The sequence below is a fragment of the Lithobates pipiens genome, unplaced genomic scaffold (genome assembly GCF_037356315.1).
Source record: "Lithobates pipiens isolate NorthernLeopardFrog02 unplaced genomic scaffold, aLitPip1_a1.2 Scaffold_8, whole genome shotgun sequence".
In the NCBI taxonomy this organism is placed as follows: domain Eukaryota; kingdom Metazoa; phylum Chordata; class Amphibia; order Anura; family Ranidae; genus Lithobates; species Lithobates pipiens.
In genome coordinates, this window is record NW_027507903.1 from 638,097,845 (window position 1) to 638,119,554 (window position 21,710).

The 21,710-nt window shown below is 43.7% G+C and overlaps 1 protein-coding gene across 1 annotated transcript in view; it reads right to left on the minus strand.

The window, feature by feature from the left end:
• Positions 1 to 1,671: 1,671 nt before the first annotated feature.
• Positions 1,672 to 21,710, minus strand: part of LOC143961579 (proteinase-activated receptor 1-like) — a 93,560-nt gene continuing 73,521 nt past the window's right edge. The window contains exon 3 of the mRNA XM_077470888.1: positions 1,672 to 3,553. Coding sequence (XP_077327014.1) covers positions 2,574 to 3,553 — 980 coding nt within the window. The 3' untranslated portion in view covers positions 1,672 to 2,573. The remainder of the gene's footprint in view (positions 3,554 to 21,710) is intronic.

Below are 21,710 nucleotides of genomic sequence, written 5' to 3' on the forward strand. Positions count from 1 at the left end.
GATGATGGACCCCTGCTTTCACCAACTCTTGGCATTGGTGACCCCCTATATTAGGAAGCAGGACACATGCATGAGGCTTGTATTTTACTTTGTGGTTGAATAATGATTTGATTTGGTATATTTTCTATATTTTTGGATGCATAGAATGCACTTTTTGGTTAATTTCTATTGACAGATAGCATGTCTAATTTTATTTGTTTTCTTTTTTTAATGCACAATTCGATGCTTGTGGCCGACAGTCACAATGACCACTCGCCACATGCGATCGCTGGCACAAGGGACAGAACACAGAAGTGTATGTGTAAACACACAAATCCGTGTTGTGTTCTGAGAGGAGTGACAGATCGTATGTTCCTATTACCTAGGAATCAGGTTATGTCACTTCTTCTAGTCAGTCCCCTCCCCCTTCAGTTAAAATCACCTCCCAGGGAACACAGTTAACCCCTTGCTTGACCCCTAGTTTTAACCCCTTCGCTGCTAGTGACATTTTCAATAATCAGTGCATTTTTACAGCACTGATCGCTGTATAAATGCCAATGGTCCCAAAATGGTGTCAAAAGTGTTCGATGTGTCCGCCATAATGTCGCAGTCCCAATGAAGATTGCAGATTACCGCCATTACTAGTAAAAAAAAAAAAGATAAAAATGCTATAAATCTATGCCCTATTTTGTAGACACTATAACTTTTGTGCAAACCAATCAATATACGCTTATTGCAATTTTTTTTTTTTTTACCAAAAATATGTAGAAGAATACATATTGGCCTAAACTGAGAAAAAAATTGCTTTTTAAAAAAAAAAGGGGGGGGGGGATATTTATTATAGTAAAAAGTACAAAATATTGTGTTTTTTTCAAAATTGTCGCTCTTTTTTTGTTTATAGCGCACAAAATAAAAACTGCAGAGGTGACCAAATACCACCAAAAGAAAGCTCTATTTGTAGAGAAAAAAGAACGTCAATTTTGTTTGGGTACAGCGCCGCACAAATGCACAATTGTCAGTTAAAGTGATGCAGTGCCATATCACAAAAAATGGCCTGCTCATTCAGCAGCCAAATCTTCCAGGGCTGAAGTGGTTAAAATATGTTTGCAATAATTCCATCAGTATTACCAGCAAAGCAGCTTCATTATTATCCCATTATAGAAGAAGAGAATTGTGCGCTGTATTTCGACATTTCATAATTTGCCGTGTCACAAAAGCTAATTCTCCATTCCGAACGCTAGTTTACAATACCGACCACTTCTGGCTCGTCCTTGCTTCCGAGCATGCGTGTTTGTACTTTGGACTTTGGTCTGATAGACTTTGTTTACACACGCTCAGAAAATCCAACAACAGACATTTGTCCGCTGAAAATTTTAAAGCCTGCCATACAACATTTGTCATGGGAAAATCCGACAACAATCGTCCGATGGATCATACAAACGGTCGGATTTTCTGCCAACAGCCTGTTATCACACAATTCCCACCGGAAAATCTGATCGTGTGTACGAGGCTTAAGAGTGAGGTGTGCATTGAGGAGAGCAGAGAAAGGAGACATGTAAGGTGATTATAAGACAAAACTTCATTAGACAAAATCATGTTGTTTATAAGGCTTCCAGCCAGTTACATGTTTGTATGAATTATGTAATGCTTAAACTAAAAATAGATCCACTATACTGTCAGTCACCCACACCCTCAAAAAAAAAAAAAAATAAAAAAAAAACTTTGAGAAAATACAAAGACCATACAAAAATGTAAATAACAATACAGTGTCCTGAAAAAGTATTCATACCCCTTGAAATCACATTTTGTCAGGTTACAACCCAAAACGTAAATGTATTTTATTGAGATTTTATGTGATAGACCAACACAAAGTGGCACATAATTGTGAAGTGGAAGTGACTGTACAGGTGAATGAATAGGAAGCGCTGTGAGGCTTCCTGCTCATTCACAAACGGAAGCATAGTAAGCATAGTTTACTATGCTTACTATGCTTCAATGATGAGTGAACACAGGAGTGATTGGTACTGATCACTCACACACTCACTTCCCCTACTCTCCATCCTGAAAGATCCCCCTGTGTGCCCACAGCAGCTGCCGGTGGGAAAAGAGGGGAGCCGGCACCGCTGTGTGGGGAAAGGAGCACACAGGGTGTCCCAGACAGCAGATGGAGGGGGCACATGTGCTAGAACCAATCCCAGGTAGAGGGAGGGAGTGGAGGAGAAGCTGCCAGTGCTGCAAGGGGAGGCAGAATAGAATCAGTGTCTGCAATAAGACAGTACAGGTGGTCCTCCCTGCTCAGCAGGTGCCCAATCCCCCCTTTTGAACTGATGGGGCCCGGGCCAAGTACAGGAGGGCTGGCTGTACTGCCTTATCAGTGCCCCTTAAACTCACAGTGCCCTCTTTGCACAGCGATGGAGCTGTCATAGACAGCTCAAAGTCTAGAGCAATGATCGGGAGCTGGAGGCAGGAGATTCTGATCATGTGACCACTGTGACAGCCAATCACAGTGGTCATGTAATTGGGCAGTTCTTCCTGGCTGTATAGACCCAGTTAAAAGAGATGCCAGGGCTGGGCAGAAAGGGGGTTCAAATAGATCATTCACTCTTAGTGAGCTGAGCAGGATGAGTCCTCAGGGGTACCTGCTCTATGTGTACTGGAGGGCGATCATTTCTCTTCCAGCGCAGCAAGCTGGAGACGTATCTCTGACACTCGGAGGAAGCAAAATAATAGATAAGAGGATCCAGACAACAGTTTATACTGATGATACTGGAAGAGGTGATGTTGGCAATATACAGAGAGAGACCATAATTCTTAAACATCTGCTTGTAGTGAATTAAACAGATGACATTGTTGGGGCCAAAACAAAGGACAAAGACACTCAGTACAATCACAGATAGACGGATAGATCGCGATCTCTTATGTCTGCGATCAAATGCTGATCTGCTGAGACTGCGGATGATTCCGATGTAACAGAAAGTTATAATGAGTAACGGTAAGAAATTAAAAAGTGAGAACACAGTGGGGAAGTAATCATAACTAAAATAGAAATAAAACCCTAAATGCTGAATGTCATGACACAATGTTATGTCTCTGCCACTATCCCAGGTTTGTTTTTCTATGAGAAAAGGCACAGTGTTGGCCAATGAGATGACCCAGATGGCACCACACACCAGCCAGGCTCGGGTCACTGTGCGCCAGGGAAGAGACCGCACCGGGTAGACTACGGCCAGGAAACGGTCCATGCTGATACTTGTCATGAGCAGGACGGAGCAGTATATGTTACAGTAATATGCGACCGTGACAAAGCGACACATTCCCTCTCCGAAGATCCAGTTATTTCCCAAGAATCTGTAGACAATATAAAAAGGAAGGACACAAACAAGGAGGACATCTGCTATGGCGAGGTTCAGCATGTAGACCACTGCTGGCTTCCCGACCTTCATCTTCACCAGGAACATGACGATCACCATGATATTGAGAGGAATAGCCACGAGGAACACAACAGTATGGATCGATGGGATAAGAATGGTAACACTCCGACTTCTTAAAATGCACAAGACTTCATAAATATAATCTGGAAAGTAAACACCCAGTATTAGCGTTAATACAGTAAATATACTGGATACATTTAACTTTTCTTTAAAGCAGGACTGTGGTTGAAAAAATAGATAATGAATCGCTCATATTAAGTAAAATTAAGAAAAAAAACAACAATCACTCTGAACCAGAGCCCTCCTTCCTCTATATAGTTATATATACAGGGCCTTTTTTCTGTCGGAATATGGAGAACAAAGTTCTGCCACCTCCAGCGCTGGCCCTTTGCTAGTTGTTCAGAAGCCTGGCATCTATGGGTACAAGGGACAGCACTCTCCCAGTGCCACACACAGAACCCTTCCTGTCCTGCACTTTCCTATGACAGCAGACTACGGTGTGGGGGATGTGCACAGACACTCTAGTCTTTAACGTGTTGGCAACACTTTCATAGCTTTAAAAAAAGCAAGTTTGTTAAGAGTTTATACATTAATATTTGTTATACAAAAGTAATAGAAATGTAAGAATTTGGGGTTATGTTTCCTTTAACCACCTCAGTACAGTGCACTTACACCCCCTTCCTGACCAGACCAATTTTCAGCTTTCAGCGCTCTCACACTTTGAATGACAATTACTCAGTCATGCAACACTGTAGCCATATGAAACTTGCGTCCTTTTTTTCACACAAATAGAGCTTTCTTTTGGTGGTATTTAATCACTAGTGGGGTTTTTTTTTGTGCTATAAATAAAAAATGCCGTAAATTTTGTGAAAAAAATGCCTTTTTCTTTTTTTCCATCAAAATTTTTTGCAAATTAGTAATTTTTCTTCATAAATTTTGGCCTAAATTTATACTGTTACATATCTTTGGTAAAAATAACCTAAATTAGTGTAAATTATTTGGTCTTTTTTAAAGTTATAGAGTCTACAAACTATGGTACCAATCACTGAAAATTGATCACTTCTGATCAGGCCTTCAGTACATCAGGTGTATCTCATTTCTTGAGACACTAACAAGTCAGGAAAGTACAAATACCCCCCAAATGACCCCTTTTTAGAAAGTAGACATTCCAAGGTATTAAGTAAGTAGCATGTTTATTTTTTTTTTGTTGTAATTTTTTCCCACAATTCTTTGCAAAATGATGATTTTTTATTTTTTTTTTACAAAATTGTCATATTATCAGGTTATTTCTCACACACAGCATATGCATACAACAAATTACATCCCAAAATACATTCTGCTACTCTTCCTGAGTACAGCGATACCACATGTGTAGGACTTTTACACAGCCTGGCAACATACAGAGCACCAACATTGAAGAAGCATCTTCAGGCGTTTTACGAGCATAAATGACACATCTCATTTCTCAACCACCTATTACACTTTTGAAGGCCCTGGAGCACCAGGACAATGGAATTGCCCCCAAAATGACCCCATTTTGGAAAGCAGACACCCCAACGTATAATCTATGAGGCATAATGAGTCTTTTGAATGGTTCATTTTTTTCCAGACGTTTTTGGAAAATGTGGAAAAAAATGAAAACGCATTTTTTTTTACACAAAGTTGTCCATTTATCAGATATTTCCAACACATAGCATGTACATAGCAAAGATGACACCCCAAAATACATTCTGCTACTCCTCCTGAGTATGGCGATACCACATGTGTGAGACTTTTACACAGCCTGACCACATACAAAGGCCCAACACTGAAATAGCATCTTCAGGCATTCTACGAGCATAAATTACACATTTCATTTCTCAACCACCTATTACACTTTTGAAGGCCCTGGAGCACCAGGACAATGGAATTGTCCCCAAAATGACCCCATTTTGGAAAGCAGACACCCCAACGTATAATCTATGAGGCATAATGAGTCTTTTGAATGGTTCATTTTTTTCCAGAAGTTTTTGGAAAATGTGGAAAAAAATGAAAACGCATTTTTTTTTACACAAAGTTGTCCATTTATCAGATATTTCCAACACATAGCATGTACATAGCAAAGATGACACCCCAAAATACATTCTGCTACTCCTCCTGAGTATGGCGATACCACATGTGTGAGACTTTTACACAGCCTGACCACATACAAAGGCCCAACACTGAAATAGCATCTTCAGGCATTCTACGAGCATAAATTACACATTTCATTTCTCAACCACCTATTACACTTTTGAAGGCCCTGGAGCACCAGGACAATGGAATTGTCCCCAAAATGACCCCATTTTGGAAAGCAGACACCCCAACGTATAATCTATGAGGCATAATGAGTCTTTTGAATGGTTAATTTTTTTCCAGAAGTTTTTGGAAAATGTGGAAAAAAATGAAAACGCATTTTTTTTTACACAAAGTTGTCCATTTATCAGATATTTCCAACAGATGGCATGTACATAGCAAAGATGACACCCCAAAACACATTCTGCTACTCCTCCTGAGTATGGCGATACCACATGTGTGAAACTTTTACACTGCCTGGCCACATACAAAGGCCCAACATTCAAGTAGCACCATCAGACGTTCTAGGAGCATAAATTACATATAGTTTCCTGGCAACCTATCATTTTTGAAGGACCTTCATATTTCTAACACATAGCATGTACATACCAAGAATTACAATCCAAAATAAATTCTATTGTGGAAAGGGTAAAAAAAAAAAGCATTACCTGTGTAGTATCCACCAGAGCGCGGGTCCAGGCAGCAGGCAGGGATGTGCTTAGCGACAGCAATGGTAGTTATCAAGGCAGCCGGCAGGAATATTGTCTATAGTCAGCACAAGGATATTGTCAGCATGGCAGTCCATAGAAATTGTCCAGACAGAGACAGCCAGCACAGCCATAATATTGGTCCTGGTACACCGTTACCTGCAGACACTCATTATCGCACCGCTCTCCAGCCCTTCATAAACATACTGCCTCTTGCTACAGCTAATTATTTGCATAGTCCAGGTAGCGGTGTGGTCCGTTCATGCGGCAGGCAGAGGCATGGTGGCAGTAAGTCAACGGCAGGCTGAGGGCCGCAATCACGTAAGACCTGTGCACAGGGGCACAGGGGTAGAGGCTTCGACCCACCCAAATCTCTAAGAAGCCTCCGGACTCCAGACCCTATTCCAAAAACCGGAAGAAACAATAAAAATTGTTTCCTCCATCCGGAAAAACATTTCTGGAGCCCCTCACATGGGAGACCCCTGTGTCCTAGAGTAGCAGGGCAACAGATCAGTCCAAGCGGTAGGCAAAAGCATAGTCCATAAAACAGGCCAGGGTCAGATGACGTGAAAGCAGTCCAAGCGGTAGGCATAAGCGTAGTTGGTAAAACAGGCCAGGGTCAGTTCACGTGGAAGCAATCTAAACGGTAGGCAAAGGCATAGTCACAAAACAGGCCAGGGTCAGTTCACGTAGAAGCAGTCCAAACAGTAGGCAGAGGCATAGTCAAAAAACAGGCCAGGGTCAGTTCACGTGGAAGGCAGTGGCATGGTTATTTGGGGAAGCATGAAAAATGGTCAGCACAGATAATGAAAATGGGGAAATGGTTAAAAATATGGGCTAATATTTTAGGGATGTATGATAAAGTTTGAAGCATTCACCAATGCAAAGGCCAGGTTGGGAGGGACAATCGGGACAATGGTAGCTGGTATCTTTTCGAAACCCTTTTTTGGTGCACACGCGACATTTTTTTTGCCGTCTTCGGCCTGTTTCAGATGCTGGAATTCTGAAGGGGAAGTGGCGCTCACGAAGTCGGCAAACAGCCTCAGAGCGAAGGTCAACTAGGGGGGGGTCTTTGGTGATAGATGAGGGACATGACAACTTCTTCGATGAATTTTAGGAAGGGGGCGGGGCTTTCCATGGATTTGGTGTAGACTATGTAGGAATTATAAATGGCCAAATGGATTAGATAGATTGCTACTTTCTTGTACCAGAATCGGGACCTCCTTATTGACAAATAGGGCTGAATCATTTGATCGTTGAAATCCACTCCCCCCATGTAGAGATTATAATCTTGGACACACTTTGGCTTTTCAGTGGGACCTCGTCTTCTTTGAACATCAATTGTAGTGTCCTCATGGATGGTGGACATCATGTACACGTCCCTTTTATCCTTCCACCTCAAGGCCAGCACTTCGTTGCATCTCAGTGATGCTCTTTCCCCCCTTCGCAGCTTTTTGTTTGCCAGTGATTGTGGGAAGCCCTTTCTATTTTTTCTGCAGGTTCCGCAGGCCAGGGTTTTTGCAATGTAGAAGTGTCTGAAAAGGGGCAGGCTGGTGTAAAAGTTGTCAAGGTATATGTGATATCCTTTGTTCAGAAGTGGGTATGCCAGGTCCCATACAATCTTTCCAGTTGTGCCCATGTAGGCCGGGCACTCAGGGGGCTGGAGCTGGGAATCTCTTCCTTCATATATGCGGAACGCATACAGATATCCCGTGGCTCTCTCACACAGTTTGTATAATTTTATTCCGTATCTGGCCCTTTTGCTAGGTATATATTGCTTTATTCCTAGCCGGCCTGAAAAGGGTACCAGGGACTCATTGACACATATATTTTGATCGGGGACATAGAGTTCTGCAAATTGTTGGGAAAAGAAATGTATCAGTGGGCGAAGTTTATATAACTTGTCATAATTTGGATGATTGTGGGGAAGGCACTCGGTGTTGTCCCTAAAGTGAAGAAATCGCATTATCTTCTTGTATCGGGACCTGGACATTTCGGCAGAATAAATAGCCATGTGGTGGATGGGTTGGGTGGACCAATAGGCATGTCCTTCATTTTTTTTTGTTATCCCCATGTTCAGGGTGAGGCCCATAAAAATTTTGAACTCCTCCAAATTGAGATCTCGCCACTCAAAGGGACGGGCATATGATAAGTGGGGGTTATTGGCAATATACTGCTGGGCATATAAATTTGTCTGGTCCACAACTAATTGCAGAAATGTGTCGGGCAAAAACAGATGAACAAAATCGATCTCTGAAAAATTTTGGGTGTTGGTCTGCACACCTGGCTGTGCTGTGAAAGGGGGAATAATTGGTGATGCCGAGTTGGAAGATAAATGTAGAGGCCCTGGCTCTTGGGGGATGTGACACTCTAGTAGTCGGATTGGAATTTCCTATGCTGGTACTCAGGCGTGATGTACCAGCACTGGTACTGGGTCTGGGCAATTGTTGGTGAGGCCCATCGCCGGCGGCAAAGCTGGTACTAGGCATTTGATCCCGGGGCCTAACGCTGACAGCAGCGCTGGTACTGGGCCTGGGAATTTGTTCTTGGGGCCTATTGCTGGCAGGAGCTCTGATACCGGGCCTGGGAATATAATCCTGGTTTTCAGAGGGCCTTGCCCTTTTAGGAGGGACCCATTCTTCCTCCGAATCAATTTCCGATTCACTATTCGGGTTAAATGCCGAATTTGATTCGGAATCAGAATCGGAATCTGATGAGAATTCCCCGTTGCTCTCATCGGTCATGGAGAGGATCTGGAACGCCTCCTCGCTGGTGTATACTCTTCTGGCCATGGCGCTGATGGCTGTGTGACAGGTGACGTTCACTGATGGGCTGTGCGATGGGTGGCAGGTGATGACGGTGTGACAGGCCACGGATTATGACGGGTGATGGTCACTGATGGGTGATGGTCACTGATGGGTGATGGTCACTGATGGCTGGCAGTCACGATGGGTGGCGGTTGATGGCTGGCGGTCACTGATGGGTGACAGGTGATGAGTGATGGCTGGCGGTCACTGATGGGTGACAGGTGATGGGTGACGGCTAGCGGTCACTGATGGCTGGCGGTGACTGATGGGTGGAGGGTGATGGTTGGCGGTCACTGATGGGTGGCGGGCAATGGCTGGTGGTCACTGATGGGTGAAAGGTGTTGGCTGGCGGTCACTGATGGGTGACAGGCGATAGATGGCGGTCACTGATGTGTGACGGCTGGTGGTGGCTGATGGATGGCGGGTGAAGTCTGGCGGTCACTGATGGGTGACGGTTGATGTCTGGCGGTCACTGATGGGTGACGCCTGGCGGTGGCTGATGGGTGACGTCTGGTGGTCACTGATGGATGACGGGTGACGGATGATGTCTGGTGGTCACTGATGGGTGACAGGTGATGTCTGGCGGTCACTGATGGCTGACTGCAGGCGGTGGCTGATGGGTGACGGGTGACAGTTGGCGGTCACTGATGGGTGACGGGTGACAGTTGGCAGTCACTGGTGGGTGACGGGCGACAGCTGGCGGTCACTGGTGGGTGACGGGCGACAGCTGGCGGTCACTGATGGGTGACGGGCGACAGCTGGCGGTCACTGATGGGTGACGGGTGATGTCTGGCGGTCACTGATGGCTGACTGCAGGCGGTGGCTGATGGGTGACGGGTGACAGTTGGCGGTCACTGATGGGTGACGGGTGACAGCTGGCGGTCACTGGTGGGTGACGGGTGACAGCTGGCGGTCACTGGTGGGTGATGGGCGACAGCTGACGGTCACTGATGGGTGACGGGTGATGGGTGACAGGTGCACCGCTGACGGTCACTGATGGCAGTCTCCTATGTGACAGGTTCACTTTATTGGGTGACTGTGGTGACTGTTGGGTAACAGATGACAGTGGGGGGGGGGGGCGATCTGACAAGTGTGGTGTTGGTGTAGACACTACAGAACACAGTTAGATAACTCACTGCTCCAGGCTCTTCTCTCCTCACACTGGAAACTGTGTGTGAGGAGAGAAGAGCTGGTAACAGTCAGTTACCGCTCTGTGTTTACATTTAGTGATCGGCTGTGAAAGGTTCACAGCCGATCACATGGGTAAACAGCCAGCCAATGGCTGTTTACCGGCATCGGTGACGAGCAGTGTTCCCGGGGAACACGCCGCCACCACTGTGAACGAGCAGCGCGCTCCCGATCCCGCGCATGCGCCGTGCACAGGCGACGAGCTCTAGCTGTGATCGGCCGTGACTTCATCAAGGCCGATCACGTGGTAAACAGCCATGACCAATGGCTGTCTACCACCCTCGGTGGTGAGCGGTGTCTCCGTGACACGCCGCCACCGAGGGAACGGGGATGCGCGCGCACGATCGCGCGCATACCCTGTTTAAACGCGAGGCCGTCATATGACGGCCTCCCGCCACGAGAGCTGCGCCGCCTGGCCGTCATTTGACAGCCGGCGGTCAGCAACAAGTTAAAGGAAATACTGAACTCTGCACTCCATATGTAGCACAATCTTTAAGTTTGTATTGATATGTATTGTAGCTTACTCCTGAACTCTGTACATGGCAAACTCCATAACCCCACACTCTCTACGTGGCAAACTCCATAACCCCACACTCTCTACGTGGCAAACTCCAGAACCCTGTACTCTGTACATGGCAAATTCCAGAACCCTGCACTCTCTACGTGGCAAACTCCAGAACCCTGCACTCTCTATATGGCAAACTCCATAACCTTGCACTCTGTGTGGCAAACTCCAGAACCCTGCACTCTCTATGTGGCAAACTCCAGAACCCTGCACTCTCTATGTGGCAAACTCCAGAACCCTCCACTCTGTGTGGCAAACTCTAGAACCCTGCACTCTCTATGTGGAAAATTCTAGAACCCTGCACTCTGTAGGTGGCAAACTCCAGAACATTGTACTCTGTACATGGCAAACTCCAGAACATTGCACTCTGTACGTGGCAAAATCCAGAACACTGCACGCTGTACACAGCACATTCATGACCTCTGCACTCTGTACATACAGTAGGTGACCGTGACATTGTGTCAATCTCGCCGCTTCTAGCGGCGAGATTGACACCCTACGAGCTCCGTCGCGGGAGCCAGCGCCAAGCTGGCTCGCATCGGGAAAGGAAAAATGTTTATTTTCCTTTCCCGATAAGCGACAAGCATCGCTGGCCGGGTTGACACTGGTGCGGGGATCTGAATTGGATTCCCGCCAATACCAGGCACTGTTTGGTATGAATCCTGAGGGAGAACTCCACGCCAAATGTAAAAAAAAAAAAAAAAACAGCATGGGTTCCCCCTTGGGAGGCATACCAGGCCCTTAGGTCCGGCAGGGATTTTAGGGGGAATCCCCTTTGCCAAAAAAAACGGCGTGGGGTCCCCCCCAAAATCCATACCAGACCCCTATCCGAGCACGCAGCCCGGCTGGTCAGGAAAGGGGGTGGGGATGAGTGAGCGCCCCCCCCTGAGCCGTACCAGGCCGCGTGCCCTCAACATGGGGGGTGCCTTGCGGAAGGGGGGCCGCGCGGCCCCCCCACCCCAAAGCACCTTGTCCCCATGTTGATGAGGACAAGGGCCTCTTCCCGACAACCCTGGCTGTTGGTTGTCGGGGTCTGCGGGCGGGGGGCTTATCGGAATCCCGGAGCCCCCTTTAATAAGGGGGCCCCCGGATCCCGGCCCCCCACCTTATGTGAATGAGTATGGGGTACAATGTACCCCTACCCATTCACCTGTGAAAAAAAATGTACAAAAAACACACACACAAGGGTTAAAATAGTTTATTGCACAGCTCCGGGGGTCTTCCGTCTTCGGGGGTCTTCTCGCCGGACTCCTCCGCTATCTTCTGCTAGCTCTTTTACTAGCGGTGGTCCGGTCTTCTGTCGCCACCGCCTTCCATTCTTCTTCTTCTTCTTCTCCTGGAGATGTTGACTCAACGCTCTCTCCGGCCACAATCCCAGGGACGCGGTGCGCGGGCGACTTATATAGGGACACGGGGCGGGGTCACCGGTTGATGTCACATGGTGACCCCGACCCTTATGATGTCACAGTCCCGGAGGATGCTGGGACTGTCACCATGTGACATCAACCCATGTGACATCAACTGGCGACCCCGCCCCTTGTCCCTATATAAATCGCCGCGCACCGCGTCCCTGGCATTGCGGCCGGAGAGAGCGTCGAGTCAACATCTCCTGTAGAAGAAGAAGAAGAACGGAAGGCGGCGGCGACAGAAGACCGGGCCACCACTAGTAAAAGAGCTGGAAGAAGAAGCGGTGGCCCGGCAAGAAGAACCGAAGAGGGGGACAAGACCATCAAAGTCGCAAGAAGAGGGCGGCGACGAAGAAGAAAGCCGGGCTCCTCCGCTAGTAAAAGAGCTAGCAGAAGATAGCGGAAGAGTCCGGCGAGAAGACCCCCGGAGTTGTGCAATAAACTATTTTAACCCTTGTGTGTGTGTTTTTTTGTACATTTTTTTCACAGGTGAATGGGTAGGGGTACATTGTACCCCATACTCATTCACATAGGGTGGGGGGGCCGGGATCCGGGGGCCCCCTTATTAAAGGGGGCTCCCGGATTCCGATAGGCCCCCCGTCCGCAAACCCCAACAACCAACGGCCAGGGTTGTTGGGAAGATGCCCTTGTCCTCATCAACATGGGGACAAAGTGCTTTGGGGTGGGGGGGTGCGTGGCCCCCCTTCCCCAAGGCACCCCCATGTTGAGGGCACGAGGCCTGGTACGGCTCAGGAGGGGGGGCGGTCGCTCGTCCCCACCCCCTTTCCTGACCGGCCGGGCTGCGTGCTCGGATAGGGGTCTGGTATGGATTTTGGGGGGACCCCACGCCATTTTTTTCGGCAAAGGGGATTCCCCTTAAAATCCCTGCCAGACCTAAGGGCCTGGTATGCCCCCGAGAAGGCATGCAGGCTTCATGAGTGAGGCGAAATTGTCACTTCGCTCTGGCTGCTATAGGAAAATTACATTTTCCTATTGCAGCCAGCGCAACGGGATCGCGCTGGTTAGAGAAGCCTGTCGCCGGGAGCCAGCGCGATACTGTCGCGCTGGAAACACAATGTCAGCGGCACCTACTGTAGCACTCTCCTGAACACTGCACTCTGTACATAGCACTCTCCTGAATTCTGCACTCTGTACATAATGCACTCCTAAACCCTGAACTATATACATAGCACACTCCTTAACCTGAACTATAAACATAGCACACTCCCAAATGCTTCACTTTATACATAGCACTCTTCTGAACCCTGCACTGTGTACGTAGCACACTTCTGAACCCTGCAAACTATACATGGCAAATCTCTAAAGTCTGTATTCTGTACATGGCACACTCTTGAACTCTGCACTTTGTAAGTCCTACACTCCTTACTTCTGTACATAGTGCTCTCTTTACTGTGCTCACCCTGTGTAGCTGTCAGGGCTGGCTTAGCCCTTCCTTCTCTAGGCTGGCTGCTCAGCTGTCGGCTAATTGCCAGCTCTTATCTCTCTCCACAGTTACCAGCTGTTCCTGATCATGCTCGTCTGACCTGCCTACTTAAAGCTGTCCAGTTCACTTCACCTCTGCCTTCGCCTGGTCATATCACATGAAACCATCTCCTGCGGTTCTGTTTAAAGACTGGCTTGCTGACATCCCTTCTGGCTCCTTATCCTTATCCTGCTTGCTGTTGCTCTACTTGGATCCCTGACTCCTGGCTTGGCTGATTACCCGATCTGATTATTGAACTCTGGTCTGGCTGACTACTCGATCCGGTTACTGGACTCTGGCTATGCTTTGACTCCGCTTTTTCTATTTACCTTTTTATTTTTAGTTAATAAACAAGGGTGATTTACTTGTACTTCTGTCTCATTCTGATTCATGGTTTCTGACAGTAGCACTCTCCTTAACTGTGCACACTCTACATTCTTAACTCTGCAACTCTGTCCATAGCGCACTGCTGAAACCTGAAAACTGTGTGTAGAAAACTCCAGAACCCTGCACTTTTTGGATAGTGTACTCCTGAACTCTGCACTCTGTACATAGTGACATGGACATTCACTGTACTGTTCATTTAAGCACAAGAGACTCCATTTTGTCCTCCTTTGTTTTAGTGTTCTGTAACCTTCACCTAACACACAGAAACCTCTCCTACTAAACACTCTCTACTCCCCCCTCCCTTCTCAATGTTTTACTTCTGCAATTGTTCTATTCGCTAGCTTTTAATAATATATTTCTATTTGTTTAGCTCTTAATAACATATTTCTATTTGTTAGTTTTTAATAACATCTCACACCACCCCTTTCTTATCTATGTATAAAATAACATGTAATAATAAATTTTGACACTGAACGGACATTTTAAACACAGTGATTGAGTCCTGTGAATCTGTTCCTGCAGCTGCAGTATTAACTTTGTTTTAGAGTCCCAATCAGAAATCAGTCATAACAATTTGGCGAGTCAGATATCAGGAGCTTGGCAGAGTTTCCAGAAGGAACCGCGCTTTGATCTGGATCATCGGGAACGCAGACATCTAAACGCCGGCTAGGTAAGCTGTCCTTAAGCTTGCTATATTTCTGCCTTTCCTATGTATCCTATCTGTCGGTTCTCAAGGAAACCAGACCACTCTCTGACCTTTCTGGTTGGGTAACGTGTGTGTGTGAATGTGTTTGTGTCCCCCTTCACGGGCTGGACTGTGTGTGGATAGGGAGAATCCTCTGCAGTTCCCTGCGTTGACTCCTTGTGGGCGACCTGGGTCAGAGGCGCATGGTAGGGTCAGATAAAACTCAGAGAAGAGAAGAGACGAGGAGGGTCTCTTAATGAGTGTTTTGTCTATTGTCATAAACCCCTTCTATCCACGTAGATAAGTGGAGACTATTCTTGTAAATCTGCAGATTTGCTGTACTATTTGTTTTAGAGGCAAGAGTGTATAGGCACAGATAGAGAAGACTGGCCAGTCATTATGGGCATTAATTTAAGTAAGAGAATGAAGGGAGAGAAGCCTTCAGAAAATGCCCAGCGCAAGATGAGCGCTAGAGAATATATGACCCGAAGGTACGGTTCCGCCTATACTGAGCCCCTAGATAAATGGGTAGAATGGACAAAAGGAACAGCTAAACCTTTAAAATCTGAAGGGACTTTTGATTTACAAGTATGGCAAACTTTTCTGCACGATTATGGCCCACTACTGTGCAGTGAAGGAACGTGGAGAATAGCTTGCACATGGGAGACAGAAGCTAAAGTAGCAAATCATAGAACAATATGGTAACCGGGGTAGTTGGCGCTACCTACAAATAAAACTCCTTACAAATAGAGTGAAGAAAAATCCTTCTGCCGGGATTCCTCAAATCCTATAAGATCCTAATTGTTTCCAACAGGATCAAGAAAAACGGCAACAGAAAACAGTTCCTACTAGAATCTATTACAATCATAAAGATAGTCTAATGTGTATCGGCCACACCCTGCAGAGTAAGGTCGGTATATATAAAAAATATATGTATATAATCCCGAGTAGATCATGTATTCATCCTAAAAAATATATATATAATAAAAAAAGGGTATATGCCAAAAAGTGCTGCTATTATGCGATTTTCCAAGTTACAAGCTACTCAAATGTCCCAAAAAACAGCAATATTCCTACTGGAAATTAATTCCTGAGATTAACAGATAGATCCAATAAACGAAGGAGAAAGGAGAGAACTAAAAACCAAACAACAACAGACAAAAGACAAACAATTGTATATGTGTATCTGTTGCTAAGTGCAATATTGCCTAAAATCGCATTAACGCCAAGATATATTTAAATAAGCAAATTCCCAGTAAGAGGTGTATATAAATGTGCTTATGAAATTGTAGTCAAAACTTAAATATACAAGCTATAAGTGCAAAATGCTAGTATAAACATATATATAAAAAATATATTATATATATATAAAAAGTGCATCAAAAAGTGCGGGTGAAGAAACAAAAAATCAATTAGCCAACAAGTTAAATAAACAATCCATAATGAAAAAATATATAAATATAAAAAAATGTATATAAAAAGCAAACAGAAATAAAAATAAAAATAAAATAAAAATGCAAATAAAAATAGAAATACAAAAATAATGTCCAATTGTCCAAAAAAAATCTTCAATAGTGCAAAAAAAGGTGCAAAAAAAGTGACTTTAGTGCTTCTTGTGCAATCTTGAATGTGACTTCTGTGTTCCCCCACAAGGTACCCCACTCACCAGAAGAATGTACCCCTGCAGGGGTAATTCGCCTTGAGATCAAAGTCTGCCGATATCCAGCTCCTCAATCGCATCCGGAGAGAGGTTTCTCAATCCCTGCCGATATCCAGCTCCTCAATCGCAACCAAGGGGAGATTTCATATGTCCTCATAAGAAAAAAATTGTAGCCTCCATAGTGTGATTTGTATAAAAAATCTATTTATTGCCACAAAAATATAAAACAATAAAAACATAAAAATAAAAAATGGAAGAAACAAATCTCATATGTTGAGACAAGATATGGAAATACAGTCCACTAAAAAATCACTCAGCCCCCATCTATAAATAAATGGTAACGTTCCAGGAAAACAGATAGTAAATCCTAGAACCAAGCTGGGATAAAAAAATTACATAATCAACCATACGCTAATGGCAACATATCCCAAAAAACAAAGGACTAAGAGTGCAAAAACCACTTAGAAACAATGTACCAGGTTATACCCTGTTGCATATGGTCACTCCAGTTTATGTAAGTCCCCCAGGGATAGAGCCCTTCTAGCGTAAAAATCAATCCGAACGTGGAAGCCGCTCGGTAGATACGCAGCTGCGGCTTGCACTCCAACTGCGTTCCAACGAACGGAACTAACGTAATAAGCGTAACTCCGTCGAACGCGTTTCGTCATTGACGTCTTCAGCGGCGGTGTCACGCTACTACGTCCTACATCTCAAATAGGAAAAATCCCAGATTAAACGGCATCTGATTGGCCATCAATCGTAATCGACGCCCAAACGAACAATAATGGGCTGTACCTGGTGTCTGAAGGAGTGACAACCACCATATCCAATCCGCATGTTAGTACCACCCAATCCCAAGCCAGAAGGCGAGGGGAGGATATCCAAAAAACGAGATTTCAAAACTTAACTAATAATAAATAATGGATAAATCCGAAAACCATCTATCGTCCACCTATTGGGTACACAGCACATGAGGGTGATCTATCCCAAGGGGAACTCACAGAAACTGTATACATGATAACAATAATTTTACTGCTATAAACATTAATAACATTACTGACCCTTTTAACAAGTTATCATAAACAAAGGTATAAATAAATCAAAATAAGTGTTTAAAATTGAAAGTCTGCCAAAAATCGGTCACTTATAGAGCTGAGATAGCTGAATGCAATGGGTATCACCAACAGAAAGAAAAAAAGAAAAAAAGAAGAAAAAGGACCACCCTATTTTGTTTCATTGCAATCCAGCTATTACCTAGTAAAGATAATAATACTAATCTAGTAAAGGTTTGTAATTATTCATCTTTCCACAGCCTATATGGTGGGCTGTAAAAGAAACGAACAAAACTAGAATTATGGTATAACATACTCAGTCAAAAATAAAAATAAAAATAAAAAATATATAAAATAATAATTATATGGCCTATATTTAGTGGATCCGCATTTATCTAGATATCACAAAAAGGTGTTTAAAAATTGAAAAACCGCCAGAAATCGGTCACTTATAGAGCTGAGATAGCTGAATACAATGGATTTCACCAGCAAAAGAAAAAAGAAATTGGGTATGATATACCACAATTCTAGTCCTGTTCGTTTCTTTTACAGCCTACTATATAGGCTGTGGAGAGATGAATAATTACAAAGCTTTACTAGATTGTTATTAGTAATTTTACCAGGTAATAGCTGGATTGTAACGAAACAAATAGGGTGGTTCCTTTTTCTTTTTTCTTTTTTCTTTTTTCTCTTTTTTCTTTTGCTGGTGAAATCCATTGTATTCAGCTATCTCAGCTCTATAAGTGACCGATTTCTGGCGGTTTTTCAATTTTTAAACACCTTTTTGTGATATCTAGATAAATGCGGATCCACTAAATATAGGCCATATAATTATTATTTTATATATTTTTTATTTTTATTTTTGACTGAGTATGTTATACCATAATTCTAGTTTTGTTCGTTTCTTTTACAGCCCACCATATAGGCTGTGGAAAGATGAATAATTACAAACCTTTACTAGATTGGTATTAGTATCTTTACTAGGTAATAGCTGGATTGCAATGAAACAAAATAGGGTGGTCCTTTTTCTTCTTTTTTTCTTTCTGTTGGTGATACCCATTGCATTCAGCTATCTCAGTTCTATAAGTGACCGATTTTTGGCAGACTTTCAATTTTAAACACTTATTTTGATTTATTTATACCTTTGTTTATGATAACTTGTTAAAAGGGTCAGTAATGTTATTAATGTTTATAGCAGTAAAATTATTGTTATCATGTATACAGTTTCTGTGAGTTCCCCTTGGGATAGATCACCCTCATGTGCTGTGTACCCAATAGGTGGACGATAGATGGTTTTCGGATTTATCCATTATTTATTATTAGTTAAGTTTTGAAATCTCGTTTTTTGGATATCCTCCCCTCGCCTTCTGGCTTGGGATTGGGTGGTACTAACATGCGGATTGGATATGGTGGTTGTCACTCCTTCAGACACCAGGTACAGCCCATTATTGTTCGTTTGGGCGTCGATTACGATTGATGGCCAATCAGATGCCGTTTAATCTGGGATTTTTCCTATTTGAGATGTAGGACGTAGTAGCGTGACACCGCCGCTGAAGACGTCAATGACGAAACGCGTTCGACGGAGTTACGCTTATTACGTTAGTTCCGTTCGTTGGAACGCAGTTGGAGTGCAAGCCGCAGCTGCGTATCTACCGAGCGGCTTCCACGTTCGGATTGATTTTTACGCTAGAAGGGCTCTATCCCTGGGGGACTTACATAAACTGGAGTGACCATATGCAACAGGGTATAACCTGGTACATTGTTTCTAAGTGGTTTTTGCACTCTTAGTCCTTTGTTTTTTGGGATATGTTGCCATTAGCGTATGGTTGATTATGTAATTTTTTTCTCCCAGCTTGGTTCTAGGATTTACTATCTGTTTTCCTGGAACGTTACCATTTATTTATAGATGGGGGCTGAGTGATTTTTTAGTGGACTGTATTTCCATATCTTGTCTCAACATATGAGATTTGTTTCTTCCATTTTTTATTTTTATTTTTATGTTTTTATTGTTTTATATTTTTGTGGCAATAAATTGATTTTTTATACAAATCACACTATGGAGGCTACAATTTTTTTCTTATGAGGACATATGAAATCTCCCCTTGGTTGCGATTGAGGAGCTGGATATCGGCAGGGATTGAGAAACCTCTCTCCGGATGCGATTGAGGAGCTGGATATCGGCAGACTTTGATCTCAAGGCGAATTACCCCTGCAGGGGTACATTCTTCTGGTGAGTGGGGTACCTTGTGGGGGAACACAGAAGTCACGTTCAAGATTGCACAAGAAGCACTAAAGTCACTTTTTTTGCACCTTTTTTTGCACTATTGAAGATTTTTTTTGGACAATTGGACACTATTTTTGTATTTCTATTTTTATTTGCATTTTTATTTTATTTTTATTTTTATTTCTGTTTGCTTTTTATATACATTTTTTTATATTTATATAGTTTTTCATTATGGATTGTTTATTTAACTTGTTGGCTAATTGATTTTTTGTTTCTTCACCCGCACTTTTTGATGCACTTTTTATATATATATAATATATTTTTTATATATATGTTTATACTAGCATTTTGCACTTATAGCTTGTATATTTAAGTTTTGACTACAATTTCATAAGCACATTTATATACACCTCTTACTGGGAATTTGCTTATTTAAATATATCTTGGCGTTAATGCGATTTTAGGCAATATTGCACTTAGCAACAGATACACATATACAATTGTTTGTCTTTTGTCTGTTGTTGTTTGGTTTTTAGTTCTCTCCTTTCTCCTTCGTTTATTGGATCTATCTGTTAATCTCAGGAATTAATTTCCAGTAGGAATATTGCTGTTTTTTGGGACATTTGAGTAGCTTGTAACTTGGAAAATCGCATAATAGCAGCACTTTTTGGCATATACCCTTTTTTTATTATATATATATTTTTTAGGATGAATACATGATCTACTCGGGATTATATACATATATTTTTTATATATACCGACCTTACTCTGCAGGGTGTGGCCGATACACATTAGACTATCTTTATGATTGTAATAGATTCTAGTAGGAACTGTTTTCTGTTGCCGTTTTTCTTGATCCTGTTGGAAACAATTAGGATCTTATAGGATTTGAGGAATCCCGGCAGAAGGATTTTTCTTCACTCTATTTGTAAGGAGTTTTATTTGTAGGTAGCGCCAACTACCGCGGTTACCATATTGTTCTATTTTTTGGAGGAAACCCCAATTGGAGTTTCTCTCCTTGTGGGTGGCAGCAACCTAGTGATACAATTAGTATTTGTCTGTAGCCATTGTTACCACTATCCTTTTTGATTTCCAACCCCCACCGGTGTTTTAGCGCGGTTTTCTTCATTTTTATACTCAAAGTAGCAAATCAAACTGGCTTGATGGAGATGTTTAATAAAAGTACGGCCCAAATTTACTACGTTTGGCCAGAAGACTCTATGGAGGAGGACCCCCCACCTTATGTGGCTGCCAGTTTGGCTTTAAGGGGTCCACGCACAAAAGCAAAAGAATTAGATTACATGGAACATACAAAAGATGAGCTGGGCAATATAGTAGAGAGCAGAGGTTTAACAGCCCCATATCAACCTACAAAGAGGGATTTGGCTCGTATCTTATGTGAGGGGGTTCGCTCGGTAGCGGGTGTGTGTGACCCCCTGGATGGGTTCACAACACAAAGTCAGGCACAGCAGACAGCGGTGTAGGTGCAAAAAACAAAAGATCCGGTTTATTTAGGCTACATGCAGTGATACATATAACAGCCAAACAAAATAAAACAAGAAAATAAATCCTGGTCAGCTTGACCTCTAACTACACACGTAGACTCCCTGTCTAACAACTGGGTGCAGCCTTGTGCTGCCCCAGTCCCTGTCTCTATTGTAGGGGTTTGCCACACAGGCGTTAACTCACCGCACAGAACAGATCTCAGACTCCCCAGTCTATACACACAAAACTGGTTTCAGGATGGAGCATCTCCCTATGCATGCTGGGGTTTTTTGTAGAGGCCTTAATGAGCCCACTTACTACAGCTGGGCTCATTAACTCTTCCCCTCTAATTGTAAAAGTCTGCATAAAGCCTGAATCTAGGACACACATATTTCCCATCCTGAATACAACCAGGTGATTTTACCTGCGTGCTGCCACACTTAGAAACAGATGATTGGCATAAATCCAAAGGCACATATGCAAAACTAGATCTCTCTGAACTTAAGGCTTTGGCCAGACAAAGAGAGATAGAGTCTGAACTTCCGGAGCAAACCATA